At 43.6% G+C, this 21,037-nt stretch overlaps 1 protein-coding gene across 2 annotated transcripts; it reads left to right on the top strand.

The window, feature by feature from the left end:
* Window positions 1-813: 813 nt before the first annotated feature.
* Window positions 814-20,323, top strand: onecut3b (one cut homeobox 3b). 2 transcript variants are annotated; one of them, XM_076295786.1, is made up of 3 exons: window positions 814-1,843; window positions 19,965-20,198; window positions 20,265-20,323. In XM_076295786.1, exons 1-3 carry the CDS (start codon window positions 814-816, stop codon window positions 20,321-20,323), a joined length of 1,323 nt encoding a protein of 440 aa, XP_076151901.1. The 2 variants fall into 2 exon arrangements, with proteins under 2 accessions (XP_076151901.1, XP_076151900.1); XM_076295785.1 differs by having other exon boundaries at window positions 19,965-20,223; window positions 20,278-20,323.
* The last annotated feature ends 714 nt before the right edge of the window (window positions 20,324-21,037 follow it).

Here is a 21,037-nt window from a genome sequence, read left to right as displayed (position 1 = left end):
ACTACAGTGGAGATGTATTCAAATAAGCCTTTCATCTTTAACTTATTACTTTGTAATTTACCACCCTCATGTTTTGGCACGGGTTATGATCACACTCATAAGTATTTAGATTTGTCCCTTTCTTTTTTAGAGAGAAACTAAGTGTATAACCTAACATCACTGAGGCTGTTGAGTAGGCTACACAAGAGGTACTCGGTGGATAAAGTCACACATGGGTTGTGTTTTATAGCGCACTCAAGAAACGCGTCTTATGGTCAATCAGCGATCCTCGTAAAGAAGGGGAAAGGACCGAATTGGATTGATTCTCCCTCCTTTTGTGCATATGTGTGTGTGTGTGTGTGTGTCGAAGAGCCGGACACAGACCTCAGTGCTAAAGCAGTGCGCGTCCACGTGCCTTTTACACACAGAGGAGCGCGCACACGTGTGGACACCCACACAGTCCAGACGCAGCTCACAGTAGAAGCGCTGTTGTACAGCGAATGAGACACACGCGCAACCGATGCACTCCTCAACAACCAGACATAGCATATGGAAGAAAGAGGCGTGTGTCGTTGATCTTTTTTTTAAACAAAAATCTAATTTATTTTATTAATTCTTTTCATTTCGGCTGGACACTGAAATACGATTGATCAAACCATGCTGGACTGAGGGCAGTGGCTCGAAATCAATGGGTTGCCTTTGAAATCGTTTTCGGCGGGGAATCTTTTTTCAACACAGAGGGACTGCGAGAGAGTGTGCGCGCGAGTGTTGTGTGTGAGTGACAGAAAAAAAACGAGGGAGGGAGGGGAGGCGGAAAGAAATAATCTTTCAACGATGGAACTTACAATGGAAAACATTGGCAACATGCACGGCGTTTCCCATTCTCAGGCGGGAGACCTGATGAATTCTTCTCACGGGCGACCGTCATCAGCATCCCACCGGAACTTAGTATCGCACGGACGCTCAGCCATGGTCTCCAGCATGGCTTCTATCCTCGAGGGCGCCGGTGAGTACCGGACGGATCCTACGCTCTCCGGGCACCTGCACCCGGCGATGACAATGTGCGAGTCCGGCATGAGCCTGTCCAACACGTACACCACCCTGACCCCTCTGCAGCACCTTCCTCCTATCTCCAGCGTCTCTGACAAGTTTCATCACCCCCACCCACACGCGCACCACCATGCCGCGCATCAGCGCCTCGCGACCGGCAACGTAAGTGGGAGTTTTACCCTGATGCGAGACGACAGAGGCCTGGCATCAATGAGCAACCTGTATGGGCATTACCCCAAAGATATGTCCGGGATGGGACCGCAACTGTCGCCGCTCTCCAACGGCCTGGGCTCCTTACACAACTCCCAGCAGACGTTATCCGCGTATGGGCCCAGTGCGCACCTGGCCAACGACAAGATGCTGTCCACGGGAGGATTTGAATCCCACGCGGCGATGCTTTCCCGTGGCGAGGAGCACCTCGCTCGGAGTTTAGGGGGACACGGGCATGGTATGATATCTAACCTCAACGGCATGCACCCGCATAGCCACCTACACTCACAGGCAAATGGGTCCATGCTGGCCGAACGAGAGAGGCATGGTGTCGGGGCCGGGCAAGGTGGAGGGTCTGGACAGGTGGAGGAAATCAACACCAAAGAGGTGGCACAACGGATCACAGCAGAGCTAAAACGCTACAGCATACCTCAAGCAATTTTCGCCCAGCGGATCTTGTGTCGATCACAGGGTACTTTGTCAGACCTCCTGCGGAACCCGAAGCCATGGAGTAAACTGAAGTCCGGCCGGGAAACATTTCGGCGCATGTGGAAATGGTTACAGGAACCCGAGTTTCAGCGGATGTCAGCTCTCCGACTAGCAGGTTTGTTGTGTAGCCTCGACCTGGCAGTTTCATTATGAAATGAACAACAACACCAATAAACGTTTTAATCGTTTTGTACAATGTGTTAGTCCCCGAACTGATGATAATACTTAATTGAAATATGTGGTGACACATTTAAGGGTTTTAACCGTATATTTCCCGATGGCATAACAACAACATAGTATGTTTTCATAAATCTAGACAGAGCAGAGTTTATCTCGGGCCAGCGCCGACATTCTATCTCACCTTTTGTTTCAGTGTTGCCATGATCACGTGTAGGCTACAACTAAAGCATGAGTTGTTTCTGTAGGCCTACACGACAGAAGTTTTTCAAACGCAGACAGTGCTGTAAGGCCTACACTAATGCAGACATTGGACTCTGATTTGAATTTTATAACCACAAACATAAACCTAATTAGAGAGAATGTCTTAATAACCTATAGCTAAAAACATGTCCTTTTATTTTTTTTTAGAGCTGGAGACCATGTCACTAAATCAAATAGACTATTTGAAAGCTATGTGCTTTAATTTGGTTGAATAGTTTACATGCAAAATTAAATTTTAAATTGAAAGTAATTTGGACCGAAATCTTTGGATAAATGTGCTGTCAGGCATTTACTTTCTGTCAATTGACGGGTGCTTATAGGCCGCATGGTCTTCCAGCAGATGGGGAATCTGCGATTGTGTTCAGTGGGCCTCAGTGGAGAGGACAGACGTGGTGGTCTGGATACCTCCCCTTGGTCGTAGCCTTCTCCGCCGGGACTCGACAACCGTTATAAGCGGCGAGGCGCAAACAAGTTGGGCCTGAACGTGGAGAGATCGTCGGGGTGCGTGACCTCCCGTTGATCAATAACCGAGTTCCCAGTGTCCCTTTTAAATGGAGCACACCAATCAATTCTCGATTCGGTTCTAAAAGGCAGCCAACCACACTAACTGGTCAGCTTTTCATTAAGAACTCTTTGTTTAACTCCCTTTTATTTGACTGTGACATTTATGGTTGCAAACGGTGTTTTTAATCGAGCGAGCGTTATCATTTTGCGTGGCAGAGAAAGACCCACATCCCAAGCCTTGTATTTCTTAAATTATGATGTTGTATCCAGTATTGATATATCGACTTTTCTTTATCCAGATTTTGCTTTAAATCGAGAACTAACAAGACATTGCTGAAATGTAGAATTGTCGTCTGCTCCACTGCATCTCCCGAATGAATAGCTTGCAGAACCGTGATATGTTCTTGTTCACTTAATCGCAAGGATTAAGGCGGTGAATAACAGGGTGTATCTGTGACAGTATGTAGTCTAGATCCTGAATTATAGGTTACATCTAGCATCTCTGATCAGCCATATCAGTGGAACAATCAGGCGTTTATTCAATCTTTCACCCTGCACATAAATACATAACCTCTGGGCATATATCAAGTATCAACTTAGGCAAAACATATCTAATTAGTTAATGTAGCCTATATTGCCATGTTTAAACACTCTATTGTGAAGAAGATAATCAAACGTGTTGGACACAGTCAATTTTACAGTCACGGGACATCAAATACTTTTTTGTGAATGGGATTTATTTCTTACCATATTATCCATTATTATTACCCAGCTCAGCTGCCAAATCAACGTTAAAATGCATAATTTGGCCTTATATTTAGTGGGTGGAACTTTCCAGAAAATAAACAGATTATTGACTTGCAGCGCCCTTACAGAGCACAGAGCAGAGTGGTCTCTGGCTGTGGTTCGGGAGGTCACTTTCTCTGGTCCACCTCTGCCACTGTTCAGAGCATGCAGGGATGAATGCTTAATGGCCTGTTCATCAAATGGGATCAATTGCTCAGCCAACATGAAGAAAAATATGTATTTCATTCCTCTTGCTCTCTCTCTCTCTCTCTCTCTCTCTCTCTCACACACACTCACTCACTCATTCACTCACTCACTCTCTCTGTCTCTCTGTCTTTTCTGTTCTTTCAGTATGCACACACACACACACACACACACACACACACACACACACACACACAGGTGTGTCTTGGAGGAAGACTTTCATACCATGGCATCATTATTCTTTATCATCACCCCACTGGCTAAATAGCAGTTTCATTAATCCTAGTATTACTAAAGCATTGTTGGTAAAAAATCCCAGAGGTGTTGTCATTTTACTTTTTAAAATAAATTCAGCAGTGACAACTGTAACCTGCAAAAAGATGGAGATGTATCAGGGTGAAGAAAAGCAATAGTCCAAAGCTTTGTCAAGAAGGTCATCTTCCCGTCTGTGAATGCTGATAGACGTCATCTGTGTGATGTCTCATCGTTTCTATCTATCTATCTATCTATCTATCTATCTATCTATCTATCTATCTATCTATCTATCCATCCATCCATCATCCATCCATCCATCATCCATCCATCCATCCATCCATCATCCATCCATCCATCTGTCTATCTCTCTGTCTGTTTGCCTCATATGATAGAGAGTGTGGCTTTTAGCTTTCAAATGCTTGCACACCAGTAAATGAGATAGTATGTAAAAAATGATGGGCAAACCATCTCATAAACATATAATGTACAAGAAACCATTCACATTCAGAATGGAGACTGCAGCAGGTGCTGTATAGGCTGTGTGGTCCACCTCAATGTTACACACACACACACACACACACACACACACACACACACACACACACACACACACACACACACACACACACAGAGAAGCAGCAGACCCCTGATAGAGGGAGAGAAGCGCTGAGCTCAGTGTCTATGCTCACACCGCGGGAGAGAAGTCCCTCTGGGCCTGCAGAGAGAGAGAGAGAGAGAGCACTGTATAGACACTGGGGCCCCCTCTCCACTCCAGTCCCCAGTCACTAGAACAATCCATAAACAGTATACATACATACATACATACATACATACAGTATACAGTCCCTCTTGAGTTCCCTGTGACAGCTATACCCGTATACTGTTGTGTTGTCGTGCAGTTGTAAGAACGTTGTGGGAATACTTTGCTGGAACTTGCCGACTGTGAAGAAAGAGAGTGTGTAGGAACAACAGTCCTGTGAGACACACACACACACACACACACACACACACACATGCACATGGGGCTTTATACACACAATCAGCTGGTTGGACCCTCGGCTGGGAAAATAGCTGGTCTAGAATGACTCATTTCTCCAGGCCAATACCAAGGATACTGACATGCATACATGTCTTTTAAAAGATATTTTGTTTGCTGTTTTCTTTTTCTTTGTCAAAAATATGTAGGGAGGAGATTGAATGTTCAATGTTCAGGGTTGAACATTGCTGATCTTTAAATGTTATACAATCATGAATGCATTCAGGTTTTTCTTTTTTATGTATACCATCATGAATGCATTCAGGTTTTTCATTTTGATGTATACAATCATGAATGCACTCAGGTTTTTCATTTTGATGTATATGCTTTTATTGTACTCAATGTCATCCCTGCTGTCATTGACTTGTGTGTTCTAGCACATTGACATGTTGGTAAGGGCCACAGTGGCAAACACTTAAATATCAGATCATGACAACAGGCCGTGACATTGTGTGAGATCCCTCAAGGCCACTCAGACTGTTATGGGCTACGTTTGGTAGACTTAAGGACCCTTCTCTCTAATGCAGCAAAGTCTTTTGAGTGAGCATGAACTGTTGGCCAAGACCTAGACTACAGCAGCTCTCTGGCACTTGAATGCATCCACAAGAGGGGTTGAAATCAATCTGAATACTAAGTTTGACACCATTGGAGCAAAGAGATCCCCAAGGTACCTGACAATAAGGTCACCAGGGTCTGAACACCCTGTGATGATGATAGTGTCTGCGTTGTTAAAAGCTAGTTATATTTCTGGTTTTGGAGGGTTTAAATGGGTGTGTTGTTTCTGTCCTCGGGCCTGGTGTCCTGGATCGTGTTGGTCTGGATAGATAGCAGCGTGGTGATGACATTCAGATTTAGATAGTCATCCATGATTATCAGCTGGCTCTTGAGCATGTCTAGGCCACCAGAGCTGGGCCAGTGCCGGCCCTCCTTTGGCCCAGAGTCATCCTCTGAGTCAGCAAACAAACAGAAGAACAAGCCAGAGTAGTGAGTCACCTCAGAGTTGACCTCAGCACTGTCCTGAGAGAGCCATGCCGGCAGGTTCAGCATTCGGCGGAGGATCGGTTACAGTGCGCGTGACGTGGAGATCAGCTTGAAGATGTGGTTTGAAATGCATCCAACTTTGCTATTTGTGTCCAAACTGAACACAGCCAAAGACACTTCCCCTGTGGGGTTTTTGGACTTGCTTTGGTTTATCCTCTGTGAATGCTATAGAGCATAATCAATGCTTGTGAGTTTACAGTGGTCAACTAATAAATGTAGGGATGCTGGACCTGAGAGGTTTGAAATCCATCGCTAAAACCGTAGTGTAAATCAATCTCAGATGTTAATTCAAACTGAAATATGTTAAGTTCATGATAAAAATCAGTTGTCCTTATCATGAATTCACCATTTTCCGTAAAAAGGCTTAACTATAAGACCATACGTAAATTGATCTTATCTGTAATTGGTTCATGCCAACAAATCATGGAGATTTTTTCCTTATATCTGTTTTTATAGCTGTGTGGTGAGTTACTCTATCTATGACATCTAAAGTGCAGCGATTGTGTGTTGTCCTTCACAGTGAACAGCTTTCTTATGTTCTCTATTCTTCCTGTGAAAGCTTTTCATGTATAGCATCTCAACATAGCGTTGGTTTAAACTCAGCTCCTTCAGAAGTGTCATTTTCCGCTGCGGTCTACAATAGCATGGGATTGTTCCTGTGGTGTGGCACTCTAGTGCTGTGGTGAATAAATCATTCATTTCAGACACACACAGGAAAGGTGTTAAGTTCCTTGTGCTGTAGGTAGGGGATTTCCCATACAGTGACCGACCAGCAGCCAAGTGCACTACACAGTACACAAGATCCAACGACAATGCACAATTGGCCTGTGGCAGTCGGAGGCATGTGTACTGTACTTGGGATTCGTAAAGGTGCTCCTTCCCACTACGCGCACTGCCACAGAGCCCAATCGACAACCAAGCCTATCAAAAAGTCGCCTGTTGTGTCGGTAAAATGATTCCTTGTGGGAATATGTCTGGGCTTTGTGTATGTGTGAGGGTGTGTGTGCATGTGAGTGTCTAAGAAAGTGTGAGTGGGTGTGTGTGTGCATGTGCATGTGCATGTGCATGTGCATGTGCCTGTGCGTGTGTGTGTGTGTGTGTTTGTGTGTGTGTATGTGTGTGTGTGTGTGTGTGTGTGTGTGTGTGTGTGTGTGTGTGTGTGTGTGTGTGTGTGTGTGTGTGTGTGTGTGTGTGTGTGCAAATGTATGAGCAAACGAGTCTAACTCCCCTGTGAGGTTGTACTCTGCATTTTCAAGCCACCCCCCACCATTCCAACTAATGACCCCCAGGCTATTGTCCAGTACAGTCTAGGTGAAGTATTTGTGTTCGGTATATGCCCCAGTGTGCCCAGGGTGTGATGTGGGTAAAGAGGACAAGAGCTTTCAGCTGATGATCCAGTCTTCCTTATTCTATCTGCTGCTGCTGCTGCTGCTGCTTTGGGGAGCCTTCACAATGGCTGCAGCTTTATCATTCTCATATGTTTGCCTGCCTGGCTTTGCACATGGTGGATCAATACATGCTGCTTCCCTTCCCCCATTGCTCTCTGCCTCTCTCCATCTCTATTTCTCCCTGTCTCTCTCTCTCTCATATATTCTCTCTCTCTCTCTCATATTCTCTCTCTCTCTCTCTCTCTCTGCCTCTGTCTCTGCTTTTTCATCGATGCCTCCCTCCATTCCGACTCCTGATTCTATCCTCCCCCCTGTTTCTGTCTCAGTAGAGACATCTCACCATAAACCAAACACCACTCCTGAAACTGAGGGTTTTACGGGGAAACTTCATTCAGATACACAGAATCTGTCTAATTCCCATGTTGTCTGGTCATTTTTAAATGAGCAGAAAATCACCACAGTGTGTGGGGGATACATTGTCTTAATGTCATCTTAATGATTAGATTAGATTCAACTTTATTGCCATTGTGCAGAGTACAACGAAATGCAATACAAAGACAACAAAAATGCAGTACAAAGACAACAAAATGCAGTACAGCAATTGCATTTGAGAGGGTCAGGGTACAGATGGGTACTGTAGTTTTAATGTTAAGTTGTAGAGCTGTCGTTTCCTATGACAGAGACACCCTGACATTGCAAATGTTGGATGGATGCTGCACACAAGGTGCTGTGTGTTAGCCTGAGGGGGTTCTGTTGGAATCATAGGTAGTTTCTCTTCTCTCTCACCCCACACACAGACACGTAGGCACACACATAAACACTCTCACACACACACACGTGCACACACACACACACACTTGTAGCCTCTATCTCTATCCAATTCTTTCTTATTTTTTTCCCTCTCACTCTCAGTCCCATGTTCTCTCTCTCTCTCTCTCTCTCTCTCTCTCTCTCTCTCTCTCTCTCTCTGCCCAGCCTGGCCTCCATTATCACAGTACTGAGTGGCTGATCAATATTGTTATTAGATATCAGAAGAAAGGTGGGTCGTGTTGTGTTGTGGGCGCAGCCACTCATCAGGTTTGGATGGATGTAGGGCAGTGGGTAATGCCCAATGCCAATCCTCACACCCCTGTGCCAACCAGCATATCGATTCTTAACACCTGTCTCTAGGACTTCTGAAGATCTTGAAATATTTGGTTGAGTGTTTAAACGGTTTAACGGTTTATTGTGTATACGGTACATTTTCTACATTATTATGGAAAAAACTGAGTACTTATGAAGTTAGCCACCATAACACTGTTGTTGTTTCTTTTCAGTATGATAACATTGTGAAAAAGGATGTATAATTCACAGCCATCTGCTGCTTTCCTCAGGACACCACGGCTGTGTCTTTTTGCATGTGAGAGCTGAAATCAAATCCATCCTAAAACACGTAACAATCCTGTGGCTTTAGAAGAGATTATCTCCATTTCGTAAAACTAATCATATTTAAACAGTGCAATTATGGTGGTCTGAAAGGTGGTCTGAAAACATGTTTTTGTCTTGGGATGGATAACTTTCAAGTGTCGCTATACTTGTATTTCTAGTTCAAATAGTCACATACACACAAACAAACACACAACCACACCCACACACACACACACACACACACACACACACACACACACACACACACACACACACACCTGTCTCAAGTCCAAGGGTTCACACATCTTCATTTCAGAACAAAAAACAATAGAAAAAAGGCTGGCCTTGACTCATTAATGTGGAAGTTTATGAATTCAACCTTACTGTCTGTTAGTGGTCCACATGAAACACAGTCGGTGGATGAATGAAGCAAATTATGTGATCTTAAAAGCAGATTTAGTGAGATAGCATTGATTGAGGATAAGAGAGATTTGGCCTTTGTGTGGAGTGGAGGATTGAGGCAGACTGCTGAAATGATCGATTCTCCCCTTAATAATTAATAAGCTTGTGGGTAGGGAAGAGAGAGAGAGAGAGAGAGAGAGAGAGAGAGAGAGAGAGAGTGTGTGTGTGAGAGAGAGACAAAGAGACAGAGAGAAAGAGAAAAAGAAAAAAAGAGAGAGAACAGATTGTAGGTCTTGTAACCAAGTCTGTTCCCGGTAAGCAAAGTAAAACGTGTGGTGAATACTTAAGCTGTGTGTGTGTGTGTGTGTGTGTGTGTGAGAGAGAGAGAGAGTGAGAGAGTGTGTTTGTGGTAAGGTCAATACATCACCATGATTCCAACCAATATGAGGGCAAAGTCTTAAAATGAACCTGTTGTCATCTATGGATGGCTTCTGGAAAAGTGAAATGTTAAAGGACTCAGGGATACTAGGTTTACGCACGTCCGTAAATAATATATCTTTAATAACCAGTTTATATTTCATCAGCAAACTATCTCTCAATAACCCAAGGTTTTGTCTATGTGATGTTTGAAGGTTGGAGGCAATTAATATGCATGTGTCTACTTGTAGCATAGTGGAGACATAATTTGTGTGAACGTGTACCTGTGTGTGTGTGTGTGTGTGTGTGTGTGTGTGTGTGTGTTGGCGCGCACGCATGATTGAGGGACTGTGTGTATCCATGAATTTGTATGAATCTACGTGATTGGACTATAAAGTCTGCATGTCTGTGTTAGTATGACTGGGCATCTGCATGTGTTTTAGATGCAGTGAGAGATAGACAGAGTGTGTGAGGGAAGGTGTGTGTGTGTGTGTGTGTGTGTGTCTATGTGTGTGTGTGTGTGTGTGTGTGTGTGAGTGCGTGAGAGAGAGCATATGCGCCTCTATGTGATTGGGTTATAGAGTGTGTCTGCGCTACACATTGTTAAGGCTTATCTGACTTGCGCGGAATCTGTATCGATTTCCTTTCCCCGCTGCCTCTCTCTCCCCCTCCCTCCATCTCTCCATCCCTCCATCTCTCCCTCCCTCCATCTCTCCCTCTCTCTCTTTCTAGAGCCACAGCCAGCAGCAGCAGCAGCCCCTCTCTCCTTCTCCCCAACCCCCACCTCCATCCCCTCCGACACCACTGGCTTTCCCATCAGCACCCTCCCTCCTGCACACACACACACACACACACACACACACACACACACACACACACACACACACACACACACACACACTTAGTATGTCCATATGAGTATGATCGTATAGTATGCATACACTCATGCCCACATACAGTACATACACACACTGTTTTAACGCATACAGACACATCTGTGCTCAGACATTTGCAAATAGATTGGTATCCGTCATAATTACAGATTCTAACAAACAGAGCCCTATAGAACTGTAGTGTATGTACAAGGCACTGGCAGCACCATCTGTACACAGTGCTCATTTCAAAACTGCAGTGTACATGCAAACACACACACACACACACACACATACACACACACACACACACACACACACATACACACACACACACACACACACACACACACACACACACACACACACATACACACACACACACACACACACACACACACACACACACACACACACACACAGGATGGGCAAAAATACATTAAAACTATATTTTAAAATAAAATATCAAATACCCTAATTTTAAGTGTATCAAAATAAACTACAAAGCCACAGTAGCTATACCATGTATCAAAATAAAATAATGTGTTTTTTTATTTTGAAAATGCTAAAAATGCTCTTTCAAGGGAGCATGAAATCACTTTGCAAACCTTCCATATCTGTCTATTAAATCTATTCCTTCTTCAGTACACTGACTGTTGATTAAGTGGACAGTGTTTGAGTGCAACAGCTTTTCTGTGCCTATGAGACATGCCATAAACCTACAAACAGTCAACAGATCAATATGCTGACTTGCCTGTTACATCTCATAGCCTAAATACTGTATCAGAGATGCACTCAAAAAGTCACAACTGAACTTGTCAAGTAGAGACAAGTCCCTGACATTGTCAATGCATGCCCAGATTGCTTGATATTGCACTGTGTAACGATGGTGCTTAGGAAGGATCTTGACTCTTTTAGTTGTTTTTTTAACTAACTGGGTAACGTGTACGTGTTACATGGTGTTATATCGACGGTTTTCATTGTGTTGCTTTAGGTGATACATGGGGCAACTTTTTAGCAATATTGTAGGGCAACCACATAACCGGTTCCATATGTTCTGATTTGATGATTAAAATTCTCAAGAAACTTGAGGTTGATGTGAAAGGTAGTGTATTGTGTGTGAGCAACCTACACGTTACTCATCTTGCACTGGGTCATCTTCCTGAATCTCAATATTCTGATCACAAAAAGTCTGGGCAAGTCTCTGGGTAGTCTCTGCACCACTCAGAGGCTACATTCATTGTTTTGCACTTTTATGATGTCACCACATGACCAAAAGTATTGGTTTTACCAAAAATATTTGGCAGTATTTTTAAACTACAAAAATACACACCTATAAAGTATTTTGATACAAAATATGAAGCCATTTTCTTCCACCCAATAAAATACAATAAAATTGCAAAATACTATGTGTTTGAAATGTGTATCATAAATACGGCCCATCCCTGCACTCTCACACATATTTGCTGACACACACTCTTACTATCCTACTTCTCTCTCTCTCTTTCTCTCTCTTTCTCTATCTCTCTCTCTCTCTCTCTCTCTCTCTCTCACACACTCACACACACACACACACACACACACACACACATATATATCAAGCCACATATTGACACACACACACACACACACACACAAACAACACACACAATCTCACTCTCCCCTCCTTCTCTTTCTCTCTGTCTTTCTTTCTCTCTTCCTTTCTTTTTTTCTTTTTCTCTCACAAACACACACACCCACACAATCACAATAACAATCTTACTCTCCTTTCTCTGTCTGTCTTTCCTTCTGTCTTTCTCTCTCACAAACACACACACACACACACACTTGATCACACTGCAGTAGCCTAGTATCGTAACTAAGCAGAACAGTAGTACACAACATTGTGTCAGTAAAGCAAGGTAAATTCTTTGTGTATGTTCATAATACCAATATCATCATCAATTCACTATACACTTATTATGTTAAAGATCACTAATTGTATAAAACAGACAGCATGTACGGGCTGTGAAATTTCAGCAAAGTTCTGGAAAATAACATAACATTGGGGTGTGCCTGAAAAACTAGATATGACTGAAAGACTGCTGTTATATTGTTCAGTAAGATACTGCATACTCAGCCAAACGTGTGTTTGAGAGGGGGGAGTATATGGACCAAAGCATATTTGTCACCCAAGTGTCATGAATTACCCCTCTATCGTCTGCAGTGCTGAAATGGTTTGGAATAAATCATAGCTCAGAGTTCTGTCTTACGCATTTATCAAAATCAAAGAAATTCTTTTCATGTTCCTTTCGAACATTACCATTCTTTTGTTGCATTTTACATATAATGAAACAATATATAGCCTTAAACACATTCATACATTTACTGTTTCTACAATTCTTTTTTACACACACACGCGCGCACACACACACACACACACACACACACACACACACACACACACACACACACATACACACACACACACACACAGAGAGAGAGAGAGAAGAGAGAATAGTGTAAGAGGGTATGGGTGTGCATTTATGCATTTCTCTCTCTCTCTCTCTCTCTTTCTATCACTTCCACTCCAACTCTCTCTCTCTCTCTCTCTCTCACACACACACACACACACACACACACACACACACACACACACACACACGTCTTCACACACAAGTCTTCACAATAATAATTTTTCCACCACTTGTTGTCCTCCCAGTTGTCCTGTGTGGTGGCTTGAGCTGTGGTCTCCTCTCCTTCTGTCTCCTTTGTCTGTAGCTTCAGTTTCATATCAATCAATCTCTCTGCTAGTGACATTTAATTGAGTGGCTAATCGAAGCCTAAATGGGTCTTGCATCACCTGACTTCACCAATGTTTGTCTATTGAGAGAGTGGATTTAGAACTGTGGGGGGAGAAAGGGAGGGAAAAGATTGAGTTCTTGTAGAGACAGTCCTTGCTCAAAGTAAAACTGGTCTTCCTGAGGTGCCTGATAACTGTTGACTGGCTCATGTAGTTGAAAGGGAAATACAACAGGTTAGGCTTATTGTGTATAGCGTGTGCTTGCATCAGCCTCCCAAAACAGGAAACAGTAAAATGTTAGTATTTGTTGTGAAACCTTCAGTAGGAGGGACAGGTAAATAAAATAAAATAAAATAAAATAAAATAAATTATTCTGAGAGAGGTTAGGTGTTGTCTGGCAGGCTTTTAATGTATTATTTTAAGCAACTATAACAAACATAATTCCCCAAACAATTGGAAAGTATACAGTAAAGGTTGTAGCCAGCCACCCAAATAATTATTAAAGTGGGCTTGTAGAGGAACACTTGCTGTGACAAAACTTCAAAACTTTGACCCTATCAGGAAGAGCGATTATGTCTCTCTCTCGCGCGCGCGCACGCGCTTTCACACACACACACACACGCACGGGGAAAGAGAGAGAGAGAGAGAGGGGGGGGGGGGGAGGGATTCAACGATAGAGTTTCCGTGAGCGTGTGTTCAGTTGGCAACCTAATTTTCAATTATTAAATGACGAGTTATGTAAATCAATAGTTCATATCAACCATGTTATAGATTTAACACTGATATGCTGGGTGCCGCGTGCTCTCATCTAATTCCTTATCCGAAAGAGAGTGTAGTGCGGCCAGACTGTCTCAAAGTTCTCCAAAATAGGAAGGCGATATCTGCCATATTCGCGGGTGAATTGTTTATATGATGTTGTTTATAAACTTCACATTGTTATTATTATTATTATTATTATTATTATTATTATTGCTGCTGTTGTTGTTGTTATTATTATCCAGTGCTGCTATATTTTAATTCAATGCTAATTCAGGTTTCCTATAAGTTTTCATTGTTGAAATCGTCTTGAGCTACTGCCTACAAGATTAATAAGAAAATATTTTCAATACGAAAACAATTCATAATATTTTTTTTATCTATTTAAACGTTTTTAGTTTGCTGAATGTGAGAGGATGGCTACAGCCAGGACGCTTTAAAAAAAAACATCTCATCAGACTATTATTATTATTATTATAATTATCATTATTATTAAAACATGTATTATTATAATAATATAATAATAATAATAATAATAATAATACTGTCCTATTATTACAGCAAGAGAGAACCGGAGGGACGTGATATCAAAATGTAGACTAGGCTACTGTCAGAGCACGAAACTCCTGTCAACGTAATAATGGGGGCCTATGTAGGCTAAAGTGCAGTAGCCTTAGGTTATTATTTTTATTAATTTAAAGTTTTACTTATTTTATTGTATTTTTAAGTTAAAGTTGTATTATTTCCTAACGTTATCAAATGGATAAAGTATTTGCATTCGCACAAAAATAGTGAACGTATTTTTTGTCAGGTCTTCAGAATTTGTATTTCTTGGTCAGCGGATTTAAGGTAGCCTATTTTTTTTAGCTTTTTAAATATTTAATCTGAAGTGCATCTTACATTAATGCTATGGGTCTATGTTTCGTCAGAGTTATATTGGATGAATGCAATCATTCAAATGTGGTTCAATAACAATTCAAATCAGATAACTCCTTTAATAACCAAAACAGCGCCCAAGAAAACAAGCACCAGTCACATTCAGTCATGGCGTTTCGGAAGTCGTAGCCTATAATTAATCAGGCCAGGTCAATGACCGCCTTTGTCAATGTTTGATCAGAGGTGTTGACAGTGATTTTGTCTTTTTGTTTTGCTAAAATAAAGGTATGCGTATACATAGTTGAAAGGAATAACGTTTTGCATATAACTCAAGCCTCATGTGCATCCATGTATGTTGAGAGCATAACGCCTCCTTGTGACTGATTGATTGACATGACTGTTTTTCGCCAGCAGTAGCCAGGCCATTGCGGGAGAGGGTACGTTGCACCGCACCCAAAAAAAGATCAACCCCATTCAACCCATCGATCCCGGGCAGACCGGTTAGCTGCATGGTGCGGTTAGTTATCGATCCTGCCCTCGCTCGTCTCCCATCATCCGCACCTCAGCAACAACACCACACACCAGCAGCATGGAACAGCCAGGGGACGGTTCACACCCCAGCATGCACACACTCGCTCATCCATTCTGCGGGTAACATCAGGCCTATTGGCTAGATATCGATTCGAACTCAGAATTTTTGCGTTGTGTTAAGTTTGACAAATTATCCAAACGGCAAATGCCCTAAAAAGTTACAAAACTCGTCGGCTTATAATGTTCTCTCGGGACTGAATTATCATAGCATTTGCACGGCTTCTGAACACCCACCACTCTGCCCAGGGCTTCGCAATGCATGCTTTGGAGTTTCCGCGGCCTGTCTCGAAAAGGCTTTAGAGTCCGAGCGCTATGATAGCCTACATCTGCCCTGTGGCGGCCTAACTCGCTGCAGATTCAGCCCAAATAACAGAAGGTTTGTGAGTATTGCTCCTCCCATAATTGATTACATGCGCGGCATAGTTAAAACCACTGAGAGATGCTTTATCGTGCACATGCACTTGTTGGCCTTAGGCATGCAACACCACTAAAGGCCACGGAGCTATAGGCAAAGTCATACAAAAGGATGGCAGTGTGCCCTGTTTATGCCCAGTGTGCCCTGTTTATGCCAAGCGATGGATGGCATTGGATGAGGAGTCGTTTTATTGCGGTGTGTGTGTGAGTGTTTGTGTGTGTTTGTGTGTGTGTGTGTGTGTGGGTCTATTCGCTCACTCAAGCGAATAGAATTCAGGAATTTTGTCTAAATCAAAGTGTGTGGAAGACTGGACAATAAATCAACCTAAAGTCAGTGACGAAAACGTTTTTTTTTGTTTTTTTTTTCATGCTACTCTTTGAGCCAGTTACCACAGGCGTGAGTGGTTTTTTAACTTTTAAACATTGTTTGGGTGTTACTAGTCTTGTGAGTGCAATGTGCTTTTTCGTGGTAGGCCGCATACGTCAAATGGAATTTTAACTTCAGCTTGGAACTTTATTGTGCGTAAAGGAGTAAGAAAATCCACATTTTCTGAAAATAAATAAATACATTTGTACAGACCTATTTATGCCACACCATGTTTCTATCCTGACTTGCTTACATCTGCTGGATAATATGCACACAGCCGACCGAGGATAGTGTAGCCCGCATCAGATGATGTAGGCGAATATCAGGGGCAGGCTTCTCATACCTATTATTGCGCTGCCCACCATGGGATCCGTTAGCACAGTAAAAAACACTGGCGTTGAAGCCGTTTCAAAATAACAGACTTTATATATTAGATTAACACTAAATTAGCGCCAGTATCCTCTCATTACATTACAGGAAAGCGACCCCCGCAGATGAGTTACTTCAGAGAGAGGGAAAGCTTGGCATGGTTTAGAGGGCTGAATTGAATAAGTGTAGCATGGAATGGTTTTAAAGCGCAGGTCAATCGATATTGTGACTATTAATCTGCAGCAAAATTAAAACAATGGAAAACAACAACAGGGATTAACAAATGAACCCCCTATTTGGTCAGGAGGCGATAGGAGAGATTGCCTATCTTGGTGCAGGGCAGCATTTGTCGCATTAACGCCAAATGTCTAACAGCGCTTAAACGTGTAAATGGTTATAAACGGTAAACACCGAAAATGTGTTTAGCTAAAACTTGTATTTTGATGTTGTAGACTGTATCACCTCATTGGCGAAACGCCGTTTTAGGTCCACCTAGTCGTTTCAAATGCATACAGGCCTGCCTCGATGTAAAAACGGTCCGCCTTCAAACTAAGTCCCTTTGAGGAACTGCGCTTAATTATTTTTGCCGAGATACTCGAGAAGAGGGGTACTTGAGATACTCTCTCACTCAGCAGGCTTTGGCATGTGAGGCGGACAGAGGCACCCCGCTGTGTTTGCAGCCTCGGAGGCGTATTCTCTTCTCTTTACGACTGTGATCTATTGCCTAAGTGTTGATGTTGAATAACCCCTGTGTGCCTGTTGGGAGCTTGTTTACATTTATATTACGATTGCAATGCTATTGCAAGGTGGCATGATTATTTGATATCAAAGCGTAGCCTCTTTTAAGCCTATACAATAATATTTGGATAAAGGATATACCTGGATAATTGGAAAAAGCTAAACAACCGTTTCATGAATAAGACATTATTTTCTCCAGCCTACAAGTTTTGGCATAGGCCTATGACTCTCTCCATGGAAGGTTTAATATATACCTCGGCGGAAGTGTTCTGTTTGGTTTAGTCATGCAGGCCTAGCCTTGATGGAAAGAGAAATGCATGGTATTTCGTATGGCTTGGGCAAAAGCGAAAATATCTGCGTCTTTCTTGGGTCCGTGCGCTTTGCTGTTGGCCTAAAAGCTGCAATGATCGATTTTCCTCTGTTTTCTCCAGCACACGTGGTCCAGTAATCAGGGCCCCCTTCCCTGGCGATCGATCGCTATTGATCCGTCAAACCCAGCGCGCGCCCACTCACATGCAGGCGCGAGAACCGGGCAGAAACGAGCGACATCAAGAGACGGACTGTGAAAACGAGAGACAGAGAAAGCGTATATGTGCTTCTGTGTGAGTCTGAGGGCGTGTGTGTGAGAGAGAGAGAGAGAGAGAGAGAGAGAGAGAGAGAGAGAGAGGGAGAGAGAGAGAGAGCGAACGAGCGAGCGAGAGAGACAGACAAGAGAGAGAGAGAGAGGGACGTGTGCACCTTACGCTCGATACCTCACCACACAGACGGTCAGACAAAAGACTGTGTCGGCAGAAATGAGAAGGATGATGGAAGGAGTAAGCGGGAGGACGAGCAAATAAAAATGTGAGATTCATTTAGCTGTACTCCAGTAATTATTTAACAGTGCAGGGTTTGCATTCGGGGAGAAGCATGCCCCAGGCATCACTATTTAGACAAGTACATGTTTTAATGTAGCGGGTGAAGATATGAGATTCACTGCAATCTGTTAAGATCTTATCTAGGCAGAATCCTTCACCTATTAGGCTACACTGCGTTCCCTCATAGACAGGCTCTCTCTTCCCTGCTGTGCATTAAACCTTTGTGATAGTTTGTGTCATAGGACTGGAAGCTTTCTGTTAGGCATACTCTAGCCAGTGCTAGACACTGGGTCTTGGCTGTTTCAGAGTATGAATCCTCAGGATTTGCTCTGTGTGGAAAAAGATTTTAGTGAATGTGTGTAGCATGGATGTGTGGGAGAAATGTGTGTAGATGACAGTGCATGAGTGTGATTGTGAATGTATGTGAAAGCATGGTGTGTGTGTGTGTGTGTGTGTGTGTGTGTGTGTGTGTGTGTGTGTGTGTGTGTGTGTTAGCGTTGATGTGGTATATGAAAATGATGGATGAGAGCACACAGGGTTTAGACGGCAGCAGTAAACAGATTTGACTGTGTAGGGGAGATCGATCGCCTCTGGCCCACTGTAATTAGACACACACGGGCCTGCTCCCACTTCAGCCACTTCAGCACAATCAACCTGAGAGCTGGGGGAACCCTGGCTGGCTCGCCATGTTTCTGTGTGTGTGTGTGTGTGTGTGTGTGTGTGTGTGTGTGTGTGTGTGTGGCTCGCTGTGTTTCTCTCTGTGTGTGTTTGTGTGTAAAGACAGTAAAGTCCAGAAAAAAAATAATTTTGATGTATTAGATTTAGAAACCAGAAATCTAGTAAAAACAACAAACAAAAACAAACATTTAACGCACTATAGAGCTCCAAGTGGTTGCAGCAACTGACAATCAGTTTTGTCTATACCACCTACGCTTTAAGGAGGGCTGTGTTGTTGTATCTTAAGCGGTGCATGTAAGAACCAGCTGCTTGAGCTGGGTTCTGGCGTGGATTTTCCTCACCACGGCTTAGGCGGACGGGGGACTGGGGGAGAGGAGAGCCGATTTAGCCCGAGGCTATTCTGACATGAGTCCCCACAGGCGTATCATCCCTCTGACCGACTGGGCAGGCTCCGTGGGTTAATTTTTCATCCCTTGCTCTCGCCCTCCCTAGTGCACGCAGAGCATGCACACTCATAACACGCTGACACGCAGAGACATTAGTGTGTGTACACACACGCGCACGCACGCACGCACGCACGCACGCACGCATGCACGCACACATACACACGCATACACACACACACACACACACACACACACACACACACAGAAAAAAAGTCTCAAAAATGAATGGCCAAATACAGATGCACACTTTATATGATTATGACCATATGATAAAAATTGTAAGCACATTTATTTGTTTTTTTAGACACCTGTAGTTCATCTGTGGTCAGAAGATTTTCAAGACAATTGTCTCGCATTTCACACATTGCATTTCTTTAATTTTGATTTAAATGTGCTTGTTTCGTACCATTTTTCATCCGCCATCTCCTTGATTTATAAATGAATTGTATAAGGAGTGAAACTGGTATTTGTAAAATAAATCTCTGTCTCCCTCTCTCTCTCCATCTATCTATCTATCTATCTATCTATCTATCTATCTATCTATCTATCTGTCTGTCTATCTGTCTGTCTGTCTGTCGATCTATCTATCTATCTATCTATCTGGTGCAGCGTGCAAGCGGAAGGAGCAGGAGCAGCACAAGGACCGGAACCTGGTGCCCAAGAAGCAGCGTCTGGTCTTCACCGACCTGCAGCGCCGCACGCTCATTGCCATCTTCAAGGAGAACAAGCGTCCGTCAAAGGAGATGCAGATCACCATCTCTCAGCAGCTGGGCCTGGAGCTCAGCACGGTCAGCAACTTCTTCATGAACGCCCGCAGACGCTGCTCGGACCGCTGGCACGACGAGCACCACCACCACCACCACCACCAGCCGCAGCAGCAGGGGCAGCAGCAGCAGCAGCAGCAGCAGCATCACGGCGGCAGCCCGGTCCAACCGGGCCCCTCCGCCAGCACCTTCTCCAAGGCCTGAGCGCTGGGGGGGAGCACGAGGGGGGGTGCCAGGCGGGGCAGGGGGGAGTGGGGAGGGCAGGGCGGCCCCAGGTGATGAGAATAACCACATCATCATCAACAACAACAACGCAGGACGGGGAGGGAGAGAGTGTGGTGGGCAGTTGGCAGGGGGGATTGTTAGGGTAACCCCTCCTTCCCTTCATCCACCACACACACCCCCCCCCCATTCCTGTCAATCATAACAGGAGATACCCAACCCCTCCGAAACATGAGATACTGCTGGATGGGAGGGGTTGTGTGAGTGTGGGTATGTCTGTGTGTGTATGTTTGTGTGTGGGATGTAAACAAACAAATATGTTTTTTGTGTGTGTTTATTTGTTTGTTTCCCTGTGTGTGAGATGTGTTTTTTTTTTCTGTGTGGGGTGTTTGGGTTCATGTTTTGTAAGCCTGACATCTCATGGTGTCTTTGTCCCCCAATCCAGAGCAGTTTGTGAGATGGTGGCTTGACGTTTCAGGCGAAACCTTCGAGCTCTGCGGGTTCATTTATTTGTTTGTTTAGTTTTGTTTATTCTTTTTGCGCCATGAGGTAGTCAATAACTAGAGCCCATTGTTTCCGAGGGTGGCAATAAATTGTAGAGCACACACCCTTTCACCTCAATCACTTCTCGTGAAGGGTGCTCAAAATGAGTGCAGGCCAACCGGACGAAACAACGAGGCGCAACAGAGACGAGAT

Source organism: Alosa pseudoharengus, unplaced genomic scaffold (genome assembly GCF_046254945.1).
Source record: "Alosa pseudoharengus isolate Yale_2024_CS ecotype anadromous, Long Island Sound unplaced genomic scaffold, YU_APseudo_1.1 YU_APseudo_1.1_scf_2, whole genome shotgun sequence".
Lineage (NCBI taxonomy): Eukaryota > Metazoa > Chordata > Actinopteri > Clupeiformes > Clupeidae > Alosa > Alosa pseudoharengus.
The sequence above is the reverse complement of the archived record's forward strand: the minus strand, read 5'-3'. Positions and strand labels throughout refer to the sequence as shown.